The 23,628-nt window shown below is 36.4% G+C and overlaps 1 protein-coding gene across 2 annotated transcripts in view; it reads right to left on the bottom strand.

The window, feature by feature from the left end:
* Positions 1–23,628, bottom strand: part of LOC127661429 (guanine nucleotide-binding protein G(o) subunit alpha) — a 146,748-nt gene that overhangs the window by 103,306 nt on the left and 19,814 nt on the right. For both annotated transcript variants that reach the window (XM_052152136.1, XM_052152135.1), the window contains exon 3: positions 5,947–6,088. In XM_052152136.1, the coding sequence (XP_052008096.1) occupies positions 5,947–6,088 (142 nt within the window). The remainder of the gene's footprint in view (positions 1–5,946; positions 6,089–23,628) is intronic.

Below are 23,628 nucleotides of genomic sequence, written 5' to 3' on the forward strand. Positions count from 1 at the left end.
GTTGCATCTAAATGGGATCGTTTTGATAGAGTTAGGGCCCTTTGCCATGATCAGGTTTCCCACACTTTTAAAGGCACAATTTTCCAGGATATTTCCATGACATTTCCAGGACATTTTATTTGCCCAACGGTTGTAATATTTAAGTAACAACACAGAGGTAATGATGTATATAATGGTTTTTGAATAGTAATTTTTTTCTGAATTCATTATACACATTCATTTTGAAGTGTGCATCACATGCAGATTATATTTATTTATTTAATTAAATTGCAGCCTTCTGCAGATAAAAAATCAGACTAGGACATATCACAATTTTTATTTTATTATTTGTGCATTCAAACATTCTTTTTTGTCCAAAATTGTTCAAATTCCGAGATATTCCATGCTTTATACATGTAGCTAATGCCTTTTTTATGACTGGATGTGGTCACTGCAGTATAAGCAGACTCGGATTGTTCATTTATTATTTAAAATTAATTCACAGGTGTAAAGTCTGCATCACCACCCATGACTGGAAAATGCACAGCAAAATTCTAGGTTTCCCAGGATGCGTGGGAACCCTGATGATTCTACTGTAGAGCCAGAGAGCTAGCATAGCAAAGTCCATCTGTATCCATCTGGGTGCCAGGCATCAGGCAGACGGTCCTTGCCCACCACAGACTCGCAATTATATTTTCAGATATTTGTGCTATGGTGTGGCTCAGGTTGTGTGGAACTCTGGCAAGGTAACACCAGCATGGTGAGCCTTATGGAACCATTAGGGCGCAACAGAGACCTCCCACTATTTAAGCAGCCTTGGTTATGGAAGTACTGTATTTTTCCCATTAATTTTCTCCATAGAAATTTTAATTAAAACATAAATAAAGAATTCTATGCCATAAACAAAAAAATACATACTCAACTAGTTGGAATTAAGAGTGAGGCTAAATTAGGCACTGTTATGTTCATGTGAACCGATCAATCATGCGCTTCAGAGGGATATACGGACGCTAAGAGCAGCACTTCAACATGATAACAAACAGATATTCGACAAATAAATAGGCAAAATAACTCTAACATCATATTGGACAAAACTATCAAAATAAGAAAAGCTCCAGTACAAAGCAGCACAAAACTGCGTATGCGCACCCTGAATGCAGAATAACAGGCTTCAGTGTAATTGAAGTGTTCCAGGGCGATACTCGCTGCACATTCAAAAGTGAAAAACAACAAGATAATATTGTGGGTACACATCTAGTTCACGACATAAAGCTGTTTAAACCTTTTTAAACTGCAACTTTACATTTTAGCAGTGTCAGACAGAATCAGGAAAAGGCTTTATACTCTCCACAGCCTCTCACAAACACCGGAATTTTACTCACAGCAGAGAATTTAATGTCCGACAGTGATCGTCTTGAAATGTATTGTTGATTTGGCACTTTGCATAAAAAGACTAAATCCTAAAGCATTAAAGAGACTAAATTTCTTGCAGAGGGTTTTACTGTGCTGACTATTATTAACTGTAAGGCACAGAAAGTTAAAACACTCTCCAAGAAGTTGCATCTCTCAATTAATTTGATAATTGTGTCTCCCATAAAAACCACCACCAATAAAAATACTCACTAGTCGAATAGTTAGTTGCTGGATGACTGTTGAATAAGTTGACCACCCTGGCACATCCCAAATAATAATATATAAGATTGGTTTCCATGTAAACAGCTATTCTGATTGGTGGAGCTATCTTTAGGATTCACTGGTAGTAAGTATAGTGCTTCACTGTGAATTCAGTTTAAAAAAATAAAATGTTTTTATTAAGTTAAAATCAAACTGAATTGTGGCTTCTACAGAATCATTTTCCATCATTTATCCTCAGAGCTCTCTAAGGATAAAATGTATGAGATTTTTACTTCTGGATTCTTCTGATGCACTCTCTTCTCATCAAAGTGGCGGCCATTTTGCTAAATTATAATATAGTGGACTGGCAGCATGACAGTAATGAGACTTTTATTGGATCATCATCAGATCATGTGTTGAGCAGCGGTGAGCCTTGAATCAAAATAGGCCGAACAAACTTCCTACCACAAGATGTAGCAGCATAATCTGCCATTATATTACTGAGCTGTAGAGAAAAGGGATCCCTGCTCTTTAACCATGAAAATAATGTATTTAGACTCACACATGCTGTGTGCATAAAGTATATACAAGCCATATAGTGTATATAATGTGCCACGCCCAAAAATAGAACAAAAGGCTAATTTAACATTATATCACAGAGAGCAACATAACATATCAAGATGCCACCAACATCCAATGGGTATGTGACGACGAGGAGGGCATGGCCGGGCCGTAACGATGGACGCCCGGCGCTGAATCAGCCCAATCAGCCAGGAGAGGGATAAAGAGAAGCCGGGGATGCCAGTTTGAAAGAGAGGGAGACGCATATGGCTGCTCTGTGTGTTGTTATGTGTCCGTTTTATGCTGGTAAAGTCTTGTTGATCGTTAATCCAGTTCCTGCTTCCTCCTTTCCCTACCGAACAAGAGGCTTGTCTGCCACACTAGTGCCAAAACACAGGATTGGAGCAAGACATGCCGCCGCCGTCCACTCTCCCTCACCCCTCTCCCACCCCTTGTCCTACACAGATTCCCAGGAGGTGGGGAAGACCGGCCAGCGGAAGGGCAGCCAAAAGGGCAACACCTCCCCTCCAGGAAGGGGGGGGGGGTAAATCAGGCCGCAGGTTTACCCGGCCTGAATCGGCCATTGGGGGTATGTGATGAGGAAACGGCCATGGCGGGGCCGTAACAATGGACGCCCAGCTCTTAATCAACCCAATCAGCCGGGAGAGAGATAAAGAACAGTGGGGATGCCAGTTCAAAACAGCGGCCGCTCTGTGTGTCATTATGTTTCAGTTTTATGTTGGTGTCTCATTGAAGTCTTGTTGATTGTTATTCTGGTTCCTTCCCTACCGAACAAGAGGCTTGTCTGCCACAGGGTACCACTCAGGACTAACTGAGACAAATACAAAAGGCGGAATTCACTAAATATTAATTTCATCTTGTGATAGTGTTGTTTATTTGTGTTGTTTCAGCACTCAGTTCACAAATAAATTATGCAAATCAAGTAACGGCACAAACACGGCACACAATTTTTTGTTTGTTTACCACCTGTTTTCATGGTACTGTATTAATAATGGTGAATAATTCTGATTGTTGTCGAAAAAAGCCACAATACACAATAACCCTAATTTACATAGAAACTAAGCATGTTTGTGCTAAAATAATGACAATTATTTCCTTTAAATACAGTGCAAATGCTATTTCAGTGCATTTAGTGCTTGGCTAAACTGGTGAATAAGATGCAGGTTTTTGCGATGAAATACCGCACGCAACATAATTTTTACTCTGTGAAGGGAGTGGCTTACTCTTCATTCTAGTCACACATGCTGCATGGACTGTCACATGCTATCTGTTACCTCATTGGTGCTGGGCAGAGTGCATGCGAGTGACATTGCCCATGGACACAGACTTGTGGAATGTGTCGAGAGAGACAGGCAAAACAAGAGGTAGCCATGGCAACAGGGCCAGATTGCTGAGAGATAAGAGGAGATGAGGGAAGGTAGATAGGGAAGGGGGCTTTGAGATAGCATACAAAGACCAAGGGAAGGGAAGTTAGGAGTGTAAAAAAGAAAGAAACTGATGGGGGGTGAGAGACAAACCGAGAGCAGAGAGAGAGAGAGAGAGGGCAAAGAGATCTGTTGAGAAAGAGGTCCCAATAAAAGCTTCACACCTCATATTAAAAAGGTGTGAGGCAGCTGGAATATAAGCCTGAAGCCTGAAGGAATAGAGGGCTAAAGTGTTTGTGTGGAGTGATCTGTTCTCAGCATCAGTGTATACACACTGTATGCTAAAGATTCATGTAAGATCCTTTCTAAAACAGAGTATTTATTGTAAACATCTACACACTACCAGTCAAATGTTTGGACACACCTACTTATTCTTTTTATTAATATTTTCCACATTTCTAGAATAATAGAATATTCAAAACTATGCAAAAATGTTAAATAAATCAAAATTATATTATATTTTAGCTTTAAAGTAGCTGCTCTTTGCATACTCTTTATGAGGTATCTACTTGAGAAGCTTTTACAAAAATAAACTGTATTCAAGGTGTTCTCACGTACACTGTAAAAAGTGCAATTATTACCGTAAGAATCTATTTCTACCTAAAATACCTGTTAAAATTACTTTTGTTGGTGTAATCTAATGTATTCAGGTTGATTTAGATATATAATTTTTTACTTAATTTAGATGTTATATATCATATATCTCAATTAAATTTTGTTTTCTAAAGAAATGTATATGTAAGCACTTTATTTAAAAAAAATCTATTTAAATTGCTTTTAAATATAAAAGAAAATATAAAAATATAAATATTAATTTGTCTTAAAAAAAAAATTCAAGCATTGAAGTATAAGCCATGAGATCCAATGTTAAGAAAACATAAATTCAGTCAAGTGTGTCCAAACTTTTGCCTGGTAGTGTATATTCCACACTTTCTGATCTATTGCTCCATTTACAATTGACTTAACGCAACTAAATAATAGTCACATTCAAATATGCATACACATTATGTTGCATTGCTATCTACAGCCTCTCTTAATACGTTCATAGATCTGATGCCCTTCAAACCCCGCTTCCTGAGATGTAACTCAACCTGGAAATTAAGAGGTTTTCTATTTCTCTTGAGAAAAAATATCTCCATCGATGGCACCTAGATATTTCCGATGACTGTTCCACATGTACTGATGGCTTTGACTTGATTAAAATTAAGCATTTCTTCCAGTTAAAGTCAATGAGTTGACTGACATTATATCAAAAGGGCTTTTGGAAAAGGGCACTATGGTATTATAAGTGTTATATTCTCCCTGATGGAAGGTGTTAGCAAAAAAAATATTTACAGAGGAAGCAATTCTACCTGAAACTTCAAATGATCATTTTACTCTAGTGTATGAACAGTTTCATATCTTTTTTGCAGACAAAATTCTTCAGTATTCTGAAAGATAAAGACATTGGTTAGCCTGCTACTGTTTGACTTTAGAATACATTACTGGTTGTGAGTCATTATCACATAGAGTCTTTAGTAAAGAATGGTTGTTATTAATTAGAGCAAATGTACCTTTACTAAGTCCAATTTATATTGTACTTAAAAGTGTAGTTTGCACTTTCTGCACCGCTAGCATCAATATATGGAATTTTGAAACAGGTTTCCCAAACACTTCTCCCTTCTACCATTGGAAATCAACATACATACTGCACATTAAGAACGTTTTTAAACATCTAAATAAAACACACTTCAACCTAGTTAATAACAGGAAATGGTTGATTCCACAGGAAATTAGTTGGTTGTGGTCATTGGCAATGCAATAGTGCACAATGCAGTAACAAGCCATTTCTGACCAAAACAGCAAAAATGTAATTAACCTCATCATCACATACACGTTTCAACACACATTTTTAATATACTTTCACCATCACATTCATCAAACGTTACACACACACACACACACATAATGTTCACCATCACATCATACAATCCTTTGTCAATCACCATGTTGTGCAATGCAGTCAATTTGACAAGAATATGTTGAATCTCGATAACATGAAGTAAAAAACAATTATCGCTAAATAGTAGTGTGTTTTGTGTGCTTATGTGGTATTCTAGTATGCATTCTGACAGTGTGTAGATTCAATGATCATATACACTTACAGGCCAACAATTACAACATTTTTTTTTTAGAATAGTTCATTTTTGAAAATAGTCATATCCGTCATCTTAAATTGAAATGACAACTGACTATGAGTGTTATAAATATAATCCATCCGAGGCTAATTATTGCTTTAGTGTTTCTTTTATGGGAATGTGATACATTAATGAGCATTAGAGCTTATCAGGATTTGTGTTGTACTCACTTTGCGCTCCTTGTCTCCGTACTCAAGCCCCAGTGTGTCCATGGCACGAACGATAGCAGCCAGGGATTGGATGGTGTTGCTGTAGACCACTGGCTTGTACTGCTTCACATCATCACCAGAGAAACCATCCTCATGTATAATCCTACAAACACACACAGACATAACAAATGGAATGTTAGAGGGAATGCAGTTGTTGCATGTGTGTCTGTATACATACATATGTGCATCTACACTAAATGAGCACTTAATTAGGAACACTATGGTCCTAATAAAGTGCCCAACATGGTCTTCTTCTGTTGTAGACCATCTGCCTCAAGGTTCGATATGTTGTGCATTCTGAGATGCTATTCTGCTCACTACAATAGTACAGAGTTGTTATCTGAGTTACTGTAGCCTTTGTGTCAGCTCGAACAAGTCTGGCCATTCTCTGCTGACCTCTCATCAACAAGTCAGTTTTATGATATTTCGCTCTCTTGTGTTAAAATTTCCACTGAACTAGTCGCAATGCATTATGAGATTGCCTTGAATGCAAAGGATACATGCGATGTTACCTTAGAATTAGGCTAAAATGAGGTATCTTAGGAGGAAGCATAATTAAGTTGCCTGCACTGCTCTCTGTGTATCAATCTTGATAAATTTAAGTTGACAACATTGTCACTGATCCGTTTACAGTCCGTTTGTTAGATATTTTCCACTGAATAAAAAGTGGTGGGTCTATTAAATTTTTAAATTTGAAATACATAATTGTCAAAGCCACTGAGTGACAACTGATTTAAATGTCAGTTTATCTAAACATCCAGATGATGTATAGAAGTGACAAATGATGAATGGCTTGGTAACACTTTACAATTAGGTTCCATTTGTTAACATTAATTAACAACATTAGTTAACATGAACTAAGAATGAACAATGCTTATTAAGCATTTATTAATCTTATATATACTAATGCATATACTAATACCAGCATATACTAATGCAGTTTTAAAATGAAAAGTTGTATTATTTAACATTAGTTAATGTACTATGAACTAAAATGAAATAACAAAGAACAATTCTTTTTGTATTAATTAATATAAAAAATATCACTAAAGTGTGTAATAAATATATAGTTCATTGTTAGTTAATGATACCTAATACATTAGCTAATGTTAATGAATGGAACCTTACTGTAAAGTGTTTACTAATGGTTTCACTGACCATATAAATGCAAAAAACGAATTGCTTCAATTGCTGTAGCCATTATGGGCAGATAGTTATTGTCTCCCAAAGGTGTAGGGTAGTTTATCTTCATTTTGTGCTATTGAGATACTGGTATACGACGACACAGTTTCCTGTTGAGGAGGGGTTTTTAATCATCATATTAAGGACATTATAGCAGGAAGTGCATTAGTTTTTCTATCGTCCAGGATTGTGTCCTTTCTAGACAGCAAGCTGTGTCCTTTTTCCTTCATAGGTTATGTGGGGGGGGGCTAGGGCAGCACTTGGTCCATCCCTGGCCAAGAACCAATTGATTTAGCTGAAAATGGGTTTGGGCATCTGTCTGTTCTGCGATACTGAATGTCAGCCTGTGAAAGTCATTTTTAGATGTATCAAATCTGAATAAGGCTTTTACCCCTTTTGTGTTTTGTGATACAAAATGACGTTGTCTGGCTTGAAAGCTAAACCCCATGAATTATCACACCAGTGGTCAGCTTTCCAATTGAATTTACAGGTCTCAGTAAACAGTGTTAGTGTGGCATGAAAAGCCAGACAGATTGGCAAACCCTGGTATTATGCAGACCCAGACAACACACTGGTTTATTAGACTGGTACAAGGGAGAGGTGTGATGAGGCATGTGTTTGCAGGATGATGTTTTTGAACGCTTAGTGGACATACAGACAAACAAACCCACAAACTCAGGTGAACCAAAGGCTAATGAATACCTGACTGTCATTCAGGTGAATAGAAAACACACATCAAAGCAGCTTTCAATTCATTTCATAGAGGTGCTTGTAATTTTACATTACCCTATTTACTTTTGAAATAAACGTTATTGGTCTTATTGGGTACAATGAATCTGTTGAATCTGCAGATAGAGAAAATAGATAGTTTTCCGATGACGTCACGTAGAAGTGGATTTATACAGTTTGTCTGGTGGTGTGGTGGAAGAAAGAGTATTACTAAATAATACCATATAGAGTTTAGTATAGTATTTACATTTTGGTATAATGTATAAACAGGACAGTTGTTTAGATTTGTAAATGTTAACCAGTTGTGTTCTATAGTTGCTATAATCTGAACAACGTGGGAAGGAACACAAGGGAAATCAGAACACTTAGTAATAAAACAAAGGGCAATCAAGGAAATCAGAACACTTAGTAAGTAAAGAAGAGCTAGGAAGATATTCAGTAAAAACCAAAAAAAGCTTTTAGCTGAGTGTATTCTGATCATGTTATTAAGGTAAATCTGTGAGCTGTGAGGACATCTTTCCCGTTGTTACATTAGTGTAGTTACACAGACTGATTGCCAGCTAACGGCTAAAATACAGTCTAATGGCAGGCTAAAGTTTTCCTAGCTGTTTCTCCCATTTGTATAAGTGTTCTTCTGTTGCCGTCTTGGCCATTTAGTAAAAAGAAAAAAAAAAATTCTGTGTAAATGCTGAATGACAATAAATTGATTCTTGAATTTACAACACTAGCATTCTGTACTTTGTTTTCACAAAGCATTCAGGACTTGTGACAGTTAGCATCAGCATCCAAGTTTTTTTTCATATCTTTTGTGTAAGCTCTTATTTATTGCATATTTCAGTATTACTTTTCGACAGCATTTTGTTACATATATTTCAAGTAAACCATGTTACATCCAAGGTAATACAAAACCTGGCAAAGTCTCTTCTCTAAAGTACAGAGTTAAAACACAGTCATCGAAGACAGAGATATAAGAATATGAATAGACTATGAATCTTCATATTTATCATAGTTAACAAATTTGTAAATATTGTCCAACATTTCTATTTACACTTCAATCCTTTTCATGGTCCTAATGTTTCCAATGTCTGTGCTTATCTCGTTGGTACTGGAGAAACTATTTACTCAGTGTCTATGTATAATATAGCAGCGGGGGAGTGTTGATGACGTAATCGAACACTATCTATAAATTATATTTAAACAGTAAGCAAAATGCACACACTTCGGTGGCTAGTTCATGTTTTCACGTTTCCTTCTACAGTAAGAACATGTTCTCTGAATCAATGTTGATGCTTTCAAGTTTGTATTAGAATGGTTGGTCAGTGAAAAAACAAACTTTGTATAAATAAAGCTTTGATTGAAGGAAAATATGTTTTGTATTTTTTGAGTTTCAAGCTGTTCACCACTTACAGTTATTAATATTATTATTAATGATTATTCAACTTTCATTCATTAACATTAATGATTGTTGATTATGAAATATATATATATATATATATATATATATATATATATATATATATATATATATATATATATATATGCATACACACAGTATATGCACCTGATGTATAAGGAGGGTGTAGTTCTTTACAACTGACTGCAAACTCTGGTATGGAACTGCCATTCAATATCTAATGGATAAAATCAAGTCACCTTTCTTTTTTCCTCATTGAATATCTCTTTTTAATATGTACATTACAAAAGTAAAATTAGTTGTTTCATAACTTTAAATTTAACTAATCACAATTATTGTGCTGACATTTTGTAGTTTGTTTTTCCATCAGCCTGATCTCACATAAAAATAGGCAAGAATGTGCCGATTTTTCGGACCAAATTTGAAAACACTTCCTCCAGAGGCTAAGGCAGTAAGTGTTTCAGAGCATATAAACAAATGTGGCATCCATTTATATCCATAAAAGTATGCCAGAAGCCAGTTGTAAAAAATTATTGTTTTCAGCTGAACAGGGTGAAAAACAGTAAAGATAAAAGCTTATTTTATTTAATCTAACCCCCAGCCAAAACCTAAATCTAACTCTAACCTAACTCTAACCTAAAATGCAATGTTAGGGACAAAAATACAACCTCCTTATCATGCTTGTGATTATTTATACAAACATGATAACTTTCTCGTTCAATTGGGGATTGAACTGTGGTGTCCCATGCAACGCTAACCAGTCAAGCCACGGGGGAAATTATTTGTTGTTGAGCCCTTCTAAATATATCCAATGGGAGATAGGGCATGTCAGTGAGTCGGCATACTGTTGCTGATCCTACGGTAACGTAACTTTCGGAAACAGCATGCCGAATTCACGTGTGCTCATGTTGTTTCCTTTCATACATGATGTTTTTATTCATTCAGATATCCTTTTAAGGAATGAAAACAAAATGAAATGAATAAAAAATATTTTATTGATTAAATAAATCTTAAACATATTTAGTTAATCTTAAAAGTTAACTTGTCAATAACTTTCCATTACTTGTACAATATTATAAAACATATTATGTATATATAGGCCTGTTAAAGGCCTGAGCAAATCAAGCTTCCTATTCAACAACAGCTGGTACTAGCTAACCTATGCAAACAGTACTGATCAATATGATCATGAGGCAAGATTACATAGCCGTTCTCAGAATCTCTCTCTCTCTTTCTATGCCTGTCTGTCTCTCTTTCCATCTTCCACTTCTCTCAGATGACCACTAAATAATTCAGGTGATAAAAATAACAAATGTTTAGGGTCTTTTGAAAGTCGCAATATAAATAAAGACACCGGTTTTTGATTCCCAAGGGAGGATGGAAACAGTAATCTGTTTCAAATGTGAGACACTGAAAGTAGACTCACTGTCAGGGCTCCTGTTCCAGTCGACCTGGCAAAGACCAAGGGCCTGACACACACACACACACACACACACACACACATTCTTAGGCACTATCGCACGCTCTAAGATCAGAATACTGTCCTGAGGCCAAATAGGTTCCCTACAGGTATGTGTGATCAGAATACTGTCCTGAGGCCAAATAGGTTCCCACGCAGGTATGTGTGCTGTAATGAGTGTGCACGTGTGTGTGTGTGTGTGTGTGTGTGTGTGTGTGTGTGTGTGTGTGTGTGTGTGTGTGTGTGTGTGTGTGTGTGTGTGCGTGTATTTATCACTTTGTGGGGACCAAATGTCCCCATAAGGATAGTAAAACCCGAAATTTTTGACCTTGTGGGGACATTTTGTCGGTCCCCATGAGGAAAACAGCTTATAAATCATACTAAATTATGTTTTTGAAAATGTAAAAATGCAGAATGTTTTCTGTGAGGGTTAGGGTAGAGTTAGGTTTAGGGATAGAATATAAAGTTTGTACAGTATAAAAACCATTATGTCTATGGAAAGTCCCCATAAAACATGGAAACACAACTGTGTGTGTGTGTGTGTGTGTGTGTGTGTGTGTGTGTGAGCGTGTATTTATCACTTTGTGGGGACCAAATGTCCCCATAAGGATAGTAAAACCCGAAATTTTTGACCTTGTGGGGACATTTTGTCGGGTCCCCATGAGGAAAACAGCTTATAAATCATACTAAATTATGTTTTTTGAAAATGTAAAAATGCAGAAAGTTTTCTGTGAGGGTTAGGTTTAGGGGTAGGGTTAGGTTTAGGGGATAGAATATAAAGTTTGTACAGTATAAAAACCATTATGTCTATGGAAAGTCCCCATAAAACATGGAAACACAACAAGTGTGTGTGTGTGTGTGTGTGTGTGTGTGTGTGTTTACGTTTCTGAGCTCAGATCTTTACTTAAATTTATGTTCAGACACTGGGCTTGTATTAATACAGAACAATGTGTACTTCCTATGAATGTACAGTATCTTTTTGTCAGTTCATTGAGGGTGATTCAAATATGTCTACATAAGAGAGTTGAAGGAAAAAACATTGATACCAATGTTCAATATTAATATCTGTTAAATATTTAGCATTTCAAGATTTGCATTTTATGATATTTACAGCTAAAAGCATTGGTTCTAAAGTTCAGCAGATCCAGACAACAAATGTTGCCATAATACATGCATAACTCAAACATGCTGGTTCTCTTTGGTTTTCACTGAGTTAACAGAACGTAAACCTGCTTAATGTCTGATGGGAGCTAGCGCTTGTCAGTTACTTGGCATTAAGGTGCAGACACATATACCGTCGCACAGTGGAATATGGCGAGGAAGAGGGTGTGTGAGAACCAGCAAATTTCTAATTGTCAAGCAGCCTATTTTTAATGCTGCAATTTATATTCTGTGAGATTGATGACAAAAAGAAACTCACTGCTAAAAGTATATCCTTGTCCATTGTGAATATTCAGTATAACTGTATACAAAGCACCGCCCGCACAGAGGTCACTGCCAAAGCAAGTAGCTTCCTATTGGTCAATGTGGCGAATTCACCTGTCAAAGTTCATCAAACTTGAGCTCCACATCAAATCTGCGAAGGGAAATTCTTCACACTGGAAGTCCATCATGCAAAATGTTTGATTGTGCAAATGAAATGGGTTAGGGTTAGGCTTATTTCGCCCATGGAATCTTGCTGTAGGAAGGTATGTGTGACCACACCTTAATGAGGCCGATGTCAGAGTACTGGAACATTCATAAGCAATAATCCAAGAGCCCCATGAAATCCTTTTATTTTGTCCAAATTCCATTTTCCATTTGAAAGTTAATTTACATTTTATCATTAAAATAAACATTCAAAAATAATCAAATGAATACAGAACAATTACTTTTCACCATAGCACTGCATTATTTTTTATTAAAGGAAGAGCATCTATACTGATCCTCACAGCACAATCCAAAACCCAAAATTGAAGATTTGGTTTTTATTTGATTATTATTATTATTATCGGTCAAATACAGTGCTGCAAAGTAGAGCATCACAGTATTAATGAAAGCAGTGATGAAACTTTGCTTGATGTATTGTTTAAATATAGTGTAAAATATAATATATTATAATAATAATTACTGATATTTTATTATTAATAATTACTTATATTATTACTACTTCTACTACTATATTGAATATTACATTTGAATATAAGTTATATTTTCTGTCGAATTTCTTTTTTCAATTTCACACGTCTATTTAAATGGAGCTTTTATTTTGGCACTTTGGTAGAAAGCTGGATGTTTTTGACAACTGCACTTCCCTCTTCTGGAAAAGCAGTTCGGCGTATGAGCTAATGTGCTTATTAAACTGCAAAAGGCTATGATTTAATTATATAAGTATTTAGTATAATATATATACTTCACAGTGAATAAAGTGCTCTGCTCTTTGTCATTAATACACACACAGAGCACATGTGATGTTAAAGATGTGGTTAGTGTATAAGCAGTGGCTTCTCATATTCACCTACAGTTGAAGCACACAGCTCATGTAGACCATATAGGTTATTTGTTTAATTAAATCTCAGCCTTTTGTGGTTTAATTATTGCACTTGGACATATCACCATTTAAAGTTTCGTTACTGCCCTATGCTGACACCCATAAAAGTAGATGTTATGTAGAATGTTAATCCTAGTCACCATTCACCATTCACAATTCACCATTCACTTCAAACTTTTTCCTGTACAATGAAAGTGAATGGTGGTCCATAGATAAAAGAGAGTCTTACAGGTTTGCAAATCTTTAGGTGAGAAAGTTATAACAGAATTTTCATGTTTGGATCAGCTGAGTTAGAAATTAAGAGATTAATTCAGTTCTCACCAGATGAAAGTTGAAAAAATTTGCTGAAAATGAATAGATGGAATCCTGAAAGAGGGGACCTTGCTGCCAAATCAGTTATGATGTAAATGGAAAATAGATAATAATAATATGTATAGGCTACACTGTAGAGCTGTTGGAAAAAATGGTTTCAGCGATGCATCGTGATTCATACTCAAATGATTCTGAATCTATTCTCAAAAGAATCAGAATCAATTCTGAGTTCAGTTTAAATCACGGCAGATGCGCTCCAAAGACAGATGTGGAAACAAAGACACAAGTTAAGTGCATACACTAAAGTCAAGTCCACAAACACGACTGTTTGCAGACCAGCTGTATCAAACACATGACCTTTTGTCAAGATGAGCTCGCACCCATAATTGCACTGAATTGGTATTCAGTGTTTTGATGGACAACCAATATTTTTTTTGGTGTTTTTAAGAGATTTTTTTATAATGTTCTAAAGAAAGCAACTGAAAAACTGAGATACTCTTTTAAAATATAGAACCATTTATTTAATCTTGTGGATGTTGCATGTTACGTTCACAGCTCATACTGAATGTAAAAGGCCAGTTTATGTAATGTGACTTGTTCTGAGTTTTAAAACAGCTGTTAAATAAAAAGCTGTCTCTTCAACTTGTGAATATATTCAGTGGTGGTCGTATTTCAGCCTTCTTTGTCTCTGAGCACTTTGAGACACCTTGTACTTCTGGACACTCCAGGTAGGTTGCAGTTCTGTAATATGGTAGCATTGGAGGATTATGGATTACTTGTAGCTTCATGTTTAATTCTTCTGAAGTCTTTTGCAGTTAATTTTCACACCTTTTCTTCTCTGTGCGTTTTTTGCGCCCCAGTTGACTATTCACAACAAAACGTTTGATTGTCCGGTGGTCATGCCTCAATAGTTTAGCTATTTCAAGCGTGTTGCATCCATCTAGATCCCTCATTACAAAAATACATAGCACCTGAACGTGATTGAATCCAATAAGCATTCGAGTTTATATGGTTTGAAGTTGGAAAACGTGCATGGAAATAATGATTAGATCAGAATACTAGCTTGCCTAATATTTGGGCACGCAGTGTATAAGCAAATATGCTCACACTGAACTCAACAATTGTCCAATGAGCTGCAGAATGTTTGTGAGATTCAAAGATTCTGATTCTAATATTAAGTAACAATAAAATTACTGATTTTCTTAAATTAAATTTTTGTTTCGTTAACAAATTCTTTACTACTGTACATATTCACATGAATAAATGTGTGCGGGAATTCCCAGCATTATGAACGTGTAACTTGTAGGAATTATTCAAATTGTGTGCAATACCCACAATCCCACGCTGAATTTCATGTCCTTTATTGCTTTGTATTATAATTATTCTATTATATGAGAAAATAATATTGTGGAGAGATAAAAGAAACATGCACAGCTATGTAGGAAATTGCTTGCTTTGGAAAATAGCCAACTATACAGTGTAGTGGCCATTGTAAAATATATATATATATTTTATCGTACAATACTGCAATTGACCAATCAGAATAAAGTATCCCAGGCAACTGTGCAAAAAAGACAAAAAAAGCTTTTTACTGCCAAATATCAGCAGAATATATCCATTGTTCCACAATTGTTATACAATGCTTATATAACCTTTGAGAGTGATTAAAGTAATCAGGCATTCTTGATGTCCGAATGGAGTTAGGATGGTGGAGTCATGCCAAAAAAGTAGTCAGGGGAGTGAGGAACACAGCTGTTTTACGTATATCCTTACAGTGTAATTGACAGGATTAAATGAAAATGGCCCTCCCGAACTTTCATCTGAAACTCATTTATCAGATCAATAAAGTGAAGACAGATGATCTAAAGAGCAGCTCTCCGATCTTAATGTCTACATGGATTTATTTTGAAGCAGTGATGTGGAATGTGTTGTGAAAGATCTCAAGAGTGCACACTGCTAACCAAAATAGCAATACACACACATACACACAACGACCCATGCTACCTCTATAGCTCCTATCTCCCAGAGCTGGCTCATGCCATCTCTAAGAGAATCCTTTGTCCTGATGATACTTTTGAGTGTTGTTTCTGTCATCACCCTCCAGACATGGCCACTTATTGCTCCAAACGCTGTGAGGGATATCTATTTATAAAATAATAAGTAGGCCTTCACATTCTCAATGTACACGAGAGTTCGCAGATCAACCCCCACTGTAACAGCAAACACCCCTCATCAGCCTGTCATCTGCCCAACACGTACATTACTCCCTATCCTTTCTGCTGTGCACAGAAGTATGTGAGTGACATTCTCACATTGGATCAGTTCACATTTAAAAGCTTGTCAAAAAACAAAGGGAAAATACTGTGTCCTCAGAATTATGAAACAACAGTCTGTGTGACAGGCTGTAATATTCTGTGTTCCTCCCTCTTCCTCTTTCTTCTGTCATCTTATTTTCTCTCTTTTATTGCCCATGAACAGTGTGATGTCAGAAAGCAACCTTTAGGAACATTCAAGATGATGACATTTCAGAGGAGTGTTTTATGAAAGCTATTGTTTGTCAGGCTTGCGATTTGAGTCACTGTGAAATCCAGCAATGAACTACACTGGCTTGTGTTCTGTGGATGTTTCGATCCATTTTACAAATGTAACAGCATTCACATAACATACTGAGACTGCCAAATAATGCACATAACAGCAGTAATCTAAATACAATTATATTTTATTTATAAATTCTTAATTTTGTGTTGAACTGGATTTTCATTGGAAAATAGAAAGAATGAAGGAACTTTTCAAATGGAATTTAATTGATTAAATATTGGAAAGTGGTCATTCTAAACTCACAGAGAACTTTATTATAATATTTTATATATAATAAATATATTATAAATATATAAGGGGTGGCTGTGGCTCAGGTGGTAGAACAGGTCGGCCACTTATTGCAGGGTTGCTGGTTTGATTCCCGGCCCACACGACTCCACAAGTGTCCTTGGGAAAGACACTGAACCCCAAGTTGCTCCCAATGGCAGGCTAGTGCCTTGAATGGCAGCTCTGCCACCATTGGTGTGTGAGTGTGAATGTGTGTGTGAATGGGTGAATAGGACACAGTGTTAAGTGCTTTGGTAACCACTAAAGTTAAAAAAGCGTTATATAAGTGCAGACCAGTTACCATTTATTAGGAACGCTATGATCTGTCTAGGTCTTCTGCTTTTGTAACCCATCCGCCTCAAAGTTTGATGAGTTGTGCATTCTGAGATGCTATTCTGCTCACTACAATTGTACATTGTGGTTATCTGAGTTACTGTAGCCTTTCTGTCATCTCGAAACATCTCCCATTCTCCGTTGACCTCTCATTAACCAGGCGTTTCCTTCCACAGAACTGCCGATCACTGGATGTTTTTTTGTTTGTTTTGGCACAATTCTGAGTAAACTGTAGAGACAGTTTTGCATGAAAATCCCAGGAGATCAGCAGTTACAGAAATACTCAAACCAGCCCATCTGGCACCAAAATAACTGAGACATTTTTCCCAATTCTGATGGTTGATTTACACATTAACTAAAGCTCCTGACCTATATCTGCATGATTTTATGCATTGCACAGCTGCCACATGATTGACTAAAAAGATAATCACACAAATAAGTAGGTGTAAATGTGTTCCTAATAAAGTGCTCAGTGAGTGCAAAATTTTCCAGGACATTTACAGAATATTTGATGTGCCCAACGAAAGTTATACTTAAGCAAAAATACATGCGTCTATTTAAATCAAGCTTTTATGAAGCAGTTCCCTATATAGCCTAGTGTGAATATTAATCCCCATAAAGCTATGATTTAATTAAATAAATACCTAGTCTGTATGTGCTGTACACTTCAGAGTGCTCTGCTCTCTGTCTTCTACTTTACACACAGAGCATGCACAATGATCATGATGAGGTGTTTTCGGTGTATGAGCTGCTGGTTTCATACAGTCATTTTGAAAGGTGCATCACTTGCAGATTATATATTTTTTCAATTTAATCACAGACTTTTGCAGTTTAATTATCACACTAGGACATATCTCAATTTTAATTTGATTAATTGTGCATTCAAACATAAATTGCCATCCAAAAATGTTATATTCCATGACATTCTGAATTTTTTAGCTAATGCCATTTTTATGAATAGATTCAGTGATTTCGTCCGTGTTTCCACATACAACATATGGTAACTGCAGTATAAGATGACGAAATATTGAAATATTGAAAATTAACTCACATATCGAGGTGTGAAGGCAAACCACTATGCTACCAACTCAAGGAGTCAATTAGTTTTCAAGAAAATCAGTGGTCTGTCCCTCATCATCTAAAGTTTATAACTCAAATGTTTTTGCGGTTAACACAACAGCAATATTGGAACAAAACAATCTTATTTTGTACTATATAAATACTTAAAGTACTTAATCTTAGCATAGCAGAGATGACAGCAGACGAGCAGAATAAGTATGTGACAGGGATTCATTCATGACAGTTAACCATTGATGTTGTTTCACAATGCGGAGCCACAGACAGTGACAAAAGTATATACATTTGGTATCTGACTACTATTAAGAGTCCTGATCGTTACCATGTTTTTGTGCATGTAACAAAAACATTGTTAGCAACACAGTCAAACAGTTATATTATACAAAAATATTTTTCAGGACAAATTATTATTTTTCAGGACATTTAGGTATTTTTCCAATTTTTCATTGGAACATCAGGACGTGTGGATCCCTGCTACAATATACAATATTATTGATTATTTTTCCAGTCCCATTCTGCCTTTGGTTACATTAGTCATGTCATTGAAAGTTATTACATTTAGCTAAACAATTAAAAAAAGTATTTCTTCAGAGAAACATTAAACAACATGGTCATTTAGAAAGTAAGCGTCTATTTTTATTTCATGTTGCCTTAAAAGCTACTTGCCAAATGCTGATTTGGACATACCCATTAATACCAGACTGGTGGTTTAGCACAGACTGCTTATGAATATGTAATATTACATAAAGCCAGTCATGTTAAGCCAACATCATGTACACTAGCCCTGGCCATGCCCTTGGTTCACTCCCACTTTTGTTCTGATTCACGGTTCATGGTAACTACCCCTCCCCCTTGCCCACTCTGGGTCATTTGTCATCATCTAATTATGGCAGCCATTGTAATCTCCATAGCAACAGAGTGGAGAAAGAAGGGAGGAAACACATGGAGGACAAATGAAATGAGGCAGCACATCCTTAGCATTAGCCAGAGTAATGTGCAAGTAGCAGTTGACGAATTCTTAGCACAAGCTCCATTAGTTATAGGCTGCTATTTTACATAAATCGTAGTAAGGGTTAAAATATAAGCTGTTCCTGACAAATCATTGTGTGTGTAATTACTGTAAACAATGAGGCAGCATCTGTATTTTTCAGCCAGTTTAAAGGAAGTGAACATTGTAAAAGCAGAAATGCTCCATTCTGTGTGTGTGTGTGTGTGTGTGTGTGTGTGTGTGTGTGTGTGTGTGTGTGTGTGTGTGTGTGTGTGTGTGTGTGTGGTAGGTGGTTTACGAGGGATTTTTTTTAGGTTACAAACTGGTAATTACAAAGGGTATTATTATGCAATAAATGTGGTTTATGAGGAAATTTCGAATTTCCCCATAATTCAAATCACTTAAAAAACATAATAAACTATGTTTTTTTTTTTTATGTAAAAATTTATAATTTTTTTTGTGAGGGTTAGGTTTAGGGGTAGGGGTAGGGGATAGAATCTATAGTTTGTACAGTATAAAAATCATTATGTCTATGGAGAGTCCTCATAAGGATAGCCGCACCAACGTGTGTGTGTGTGTGTGTGTGTGTGTGTGTGTGTGTGTGTGTGTGTGAGAGAGAGAGAGAGAGAGAGAGAGAGAGAGAGAACATAACAAAAGGCCACAGGCACTCCCTACTGCATCTGCAATTATACCTTAATTAAAAGCTGCTTGTGTAATAACCAAGCTCCATATGTGTCTGAATGTGTGTTTTTGGTCCACCAACCCCAACACCATTTTTTACTGGAAACCACCAACAGACAAACCAATTCATACCTACTCACATTCACCAGGTAAGGGTTACAATTATGCACACACAGCCAAACACAGTCACAGCAGGATGCAATTAATGCTCTTCAACAGCTCATCCCACAATGAACCCTCACGAGTTTTTAACTAACACACAGCTGGGTGTGAAAAACCATTGTGTGTGAGATTCTAATATATAATATTATATTTAGTTTTATCACTTAAAGGGATTATGCATCATTACTCACCCTCATTTGTTGAACACAAAAAGAGATGTTAGGCAGAATGTTAGGCAGCCACTATTCACTCTCTTTTTATGATAGTGAAAGTGAACATCTCTTTCTGATGTGAGTAAATTATGTCAGAATTTTCATTTTGGAGTTAACTATTCATTTAATATTCAGTATATTCTGTATTATGGACTGTGCCATATTTAAATCCAGATGTGCATTACTAAATCTGACCATAAAGACAGCTCACATTGCACTGCAATGCTGTAAATCAGCTGACGCCAGATCAGATGAGTGGACCCACCCAGACTTCCTCCCCAATAAAGCTCCTTTGTGTTGGTGTTGAAGGGGCTGGCCTAGGACCTGTTTTATGGCCCAACACAAACACCTCACTAAGACAGAGGCCTTTTGTCTTCACACCAGCACATGGGTCAGACAAAACTCCCCACTCTGCAAGTGCATATGGACCAACCACAAAGACAGAATAAGAAATGGTGAGGGGGAAAGCAGGAACCAGTGGGAGAACATGGGTCACTGAGGGGTTTGGGAAAGCACTTGACATTCCGGACCCACAATTTTTTCACTCTCCTTTTCATCATTCACTGTTCACTGCACCCCTTTTACTGTAGCAGTGCCCTTCAATGTTCTGTCAAATTTGTGTTCTTGCTGAGCAATACTATTTCTATGGGAATAGATTTTGCTCAGCAAGAACAAAAATTTCACCAATTCAAGTAATATTAAACATTAAAAGCTAAGTCTAAGTCGGAAGTTGACTAATTGAAAAAACTAGTCTCCCTATAGGTGGCATTTTTATTGCAATGGGCATTAAATCTCTTAAAATCTCATCCACCACAATATTAATCTGCTGGTAGATTTTGGTTCTAGATTTTGATCTAGTTTGGTACAGCAATCATGCAGCCACATTCACGATTTGCTTCAGGGCATCAGCGCCACTGTCAAGCAGCACTTTGAACTCCACATGAAAAACGCTTGCAAACAACATCTCGTTCTGCATTTTCGTATTAGTTAAGATTCTGTGGTAATTAAATTGAGCCTTGCAGAGGCTGCAAAGTACACAAGCCCCATCTGGGTTTATTTTGTACAACAAATAGTGTTAAGAGGTCCTTTTCCCATCATTTGAGCAGGAACACAGCTGTTGTGCCTATTTATGGTGTGTGCATCAGTCTAATGACTCCAGGTAAAGTGTCGTTTACCAGCGCTAGTTTATTCTTTATTTATGGTAAATGTGTTAATCACGATTAAGAAAAATATATGAGATAAACTTTTTCAATTAATCGCATGAGTTAACTTTACAGCTCTACTAAGAACTTCAAACAATCGATATACTTATAACTACAAATTAATATATAATAGGCTACACTGTGTTGCATGGGAATCTGCATGAATTTGTAATTAAGAGAAAGATGGAGCAATCTGCCCAAGCTGATTCATAGTTCTCTTGGTTTTAATTCAAGAGAAGTGAGAGTGGTATTACTTTGTAATATCTAGAAGACAAAAAAGATAAAGGTACTAAATTACTCCATAAGGTAGGGCCATAACCAGTAACCACCATAGAATATGAAAAATAAAAATTTATCAAACAGTTCTTACATTTTACATTTGGGGGGCCTGGGTAGCTCAGCGAGTATTTACACTGACTACCACCCCCTGGAGTCGCAAGTTTGAATCAAGGGTGTGCTGAGTGACTCAAGCCAGGTCTCCTAAGCAACTAAATTGGCCAGGAAGCTAGGAAGGGTAGAGTTACATGGGGCAACCTCCTCGTGGTCGCAATTAGTGGTTCTCGCTCTCAATGGGGCGCATGGAAAGTTGTGCGTGGATCACAGAGAGTAGCATGAGTCTCCACATGCTGGCAGTCTCACAATGAGCCACATGATAAGATACGCGTATTGACTGTCTCAGAAGCGGAGGCAACTGACACTTGTCCTCTGCCACCTGGAATGAGGTGAGTAACCGCACCACCACAAGGATCTACTAAGTAGTGGGAATTAGGTATTCCAAATTGGGGAGAAATTGGGATAAAACATTTTTAAATTAGTAATATATTAGTAATATTTTTTTACATTTGGTCCCCTAATCTTGAATAATTGATTACCTCCTTGCCATGAGGCTAAAAATGAGCGAAAACATTTAAATATAATAGCAACATGCCTATTAAAAAAATGTTATACAAAGAATTCTGCATGTTTTTTAACCAATACTGTACTTACAAGGTATGTATTGTGGTATACCTGTACCTATGATCTGAATCTTGCATGTCTATCTGAAAAAGTAGGTTTGATAGCTTTGCATACCCTGGAAAACGGTAGCATTTACAAATCAGATGCAAAGTACATGCTGCCATGGCACAGGTATAGAAACAAATATACACATTCAAGCATACCCCAACAATCTTTTTAGAGAACAGTGCAGAAAGCACAAAAATCACCTAAAGATAACTAAGATGAGCGCTGTTGAAAGTCACACTGTGTCTGTGGGCTGAGCCAGAAGGGATCAATGTAGAGTGTTAGTCAGGTCTCTGGGAACTAAACACATGAGAACCGTTTGTTCTCCCTTTGCTCAGTCAACTCCAATCATATCAGCAAGACTGCACATGAAATTCCCCTCTATTACAGAGAGACAGGCAGTCAGAGAGGGAAGCGAAAATGGACAGGGAAGCTTATCAGCTCAGGTATTTCATCAGAGACTCTTCCCTTTCCCTTTATAGTGGCTCAGAGCTTCCCCAAACACACATACACATATTATGGTTTAAAAAAAAATTGGGTGGTCACTAGGGCTGAAACGTTTAGCCGAAGTTATCGACAACGTCAATTAAAAATTGTCGACAAACTTTTTCGTTGTCGAATATTCATTTCATTTAACATAACATAAGATCACATTAAACTCTAACGATGGCACGCGAGAGCAGCACTGCAGTTCGCGCCTGACTGAGGAGAGGAAGAATTACATAGAAGCACTCTAGTTGTGGAATAAGTGGAGCCAGAGCTCTTTAAAGGAAACACCCCTAACTGGGTTACATCTTAAGTGCACTTATATTTAATGTTTTATAGCTTTATTAAAGTTCAAATAATGTGGAAGCAAATCATGTAAATAACTACAAAATCTGAGAATGTTGAATATAATGTTAAAAATGCAAATATTTTAAAATATCTAAAAATCCTTAAAAAATAGATGCATTCACCTGAGAAGCAGCATATGAGATATTTAGACTTACTTTTAGAGAATAGATCTTGAATATAAGTATATTTTGTTATTACTGCACTCGCAGAATTATAACCAAGTGAAAAAATACACTTATATACAAAATACACTTCTATTTAAGATACATTCTCTTAAAGCATGTCTAAATATCTTATATGTTGCTTATCAAGTAAATGTATCTTGTTTTAAGGATTTTTAGTCCATTTTAAATGGAAAACAAGACAAAAACACTTGATAACAATAGGATATTATGCAGTGAAATTCTTTACTGAATTAAATTTAATAAAAAATATTTTTTGCCTTTAAATCAGTGAATGTCATTTTGAGGTATTTTTCAAAGATGATTTTGTCCTCTTTATTGTTAGCAAGCACATTTAATACAACCTTTTAAGTCGGGCACAAGCTGAATAGTCGGTTAAGAGCTAATGATTAATCGTTGCAATTATCACTGAATAGTCGATTCATCATTCTAATAATCATTTGATTAATCGGCTATCAAAATATTCGTTTGCTGCAGCC

Source organism: Xyrauchen texanus, chromosome 21 (assembly GCF_025860055.1).
Source record: "Xyrauchen texanus isolate HMW12.3.18 chromosome 21, RBS_HiC_50CHRs, whole genome shotgun sequence".
NCBI lineage: Eukaryota > Metazoa > Chordata > Actinopteri > Cypriniformes > Catostomidae > Xyrauchen > Xyrauchen texanus.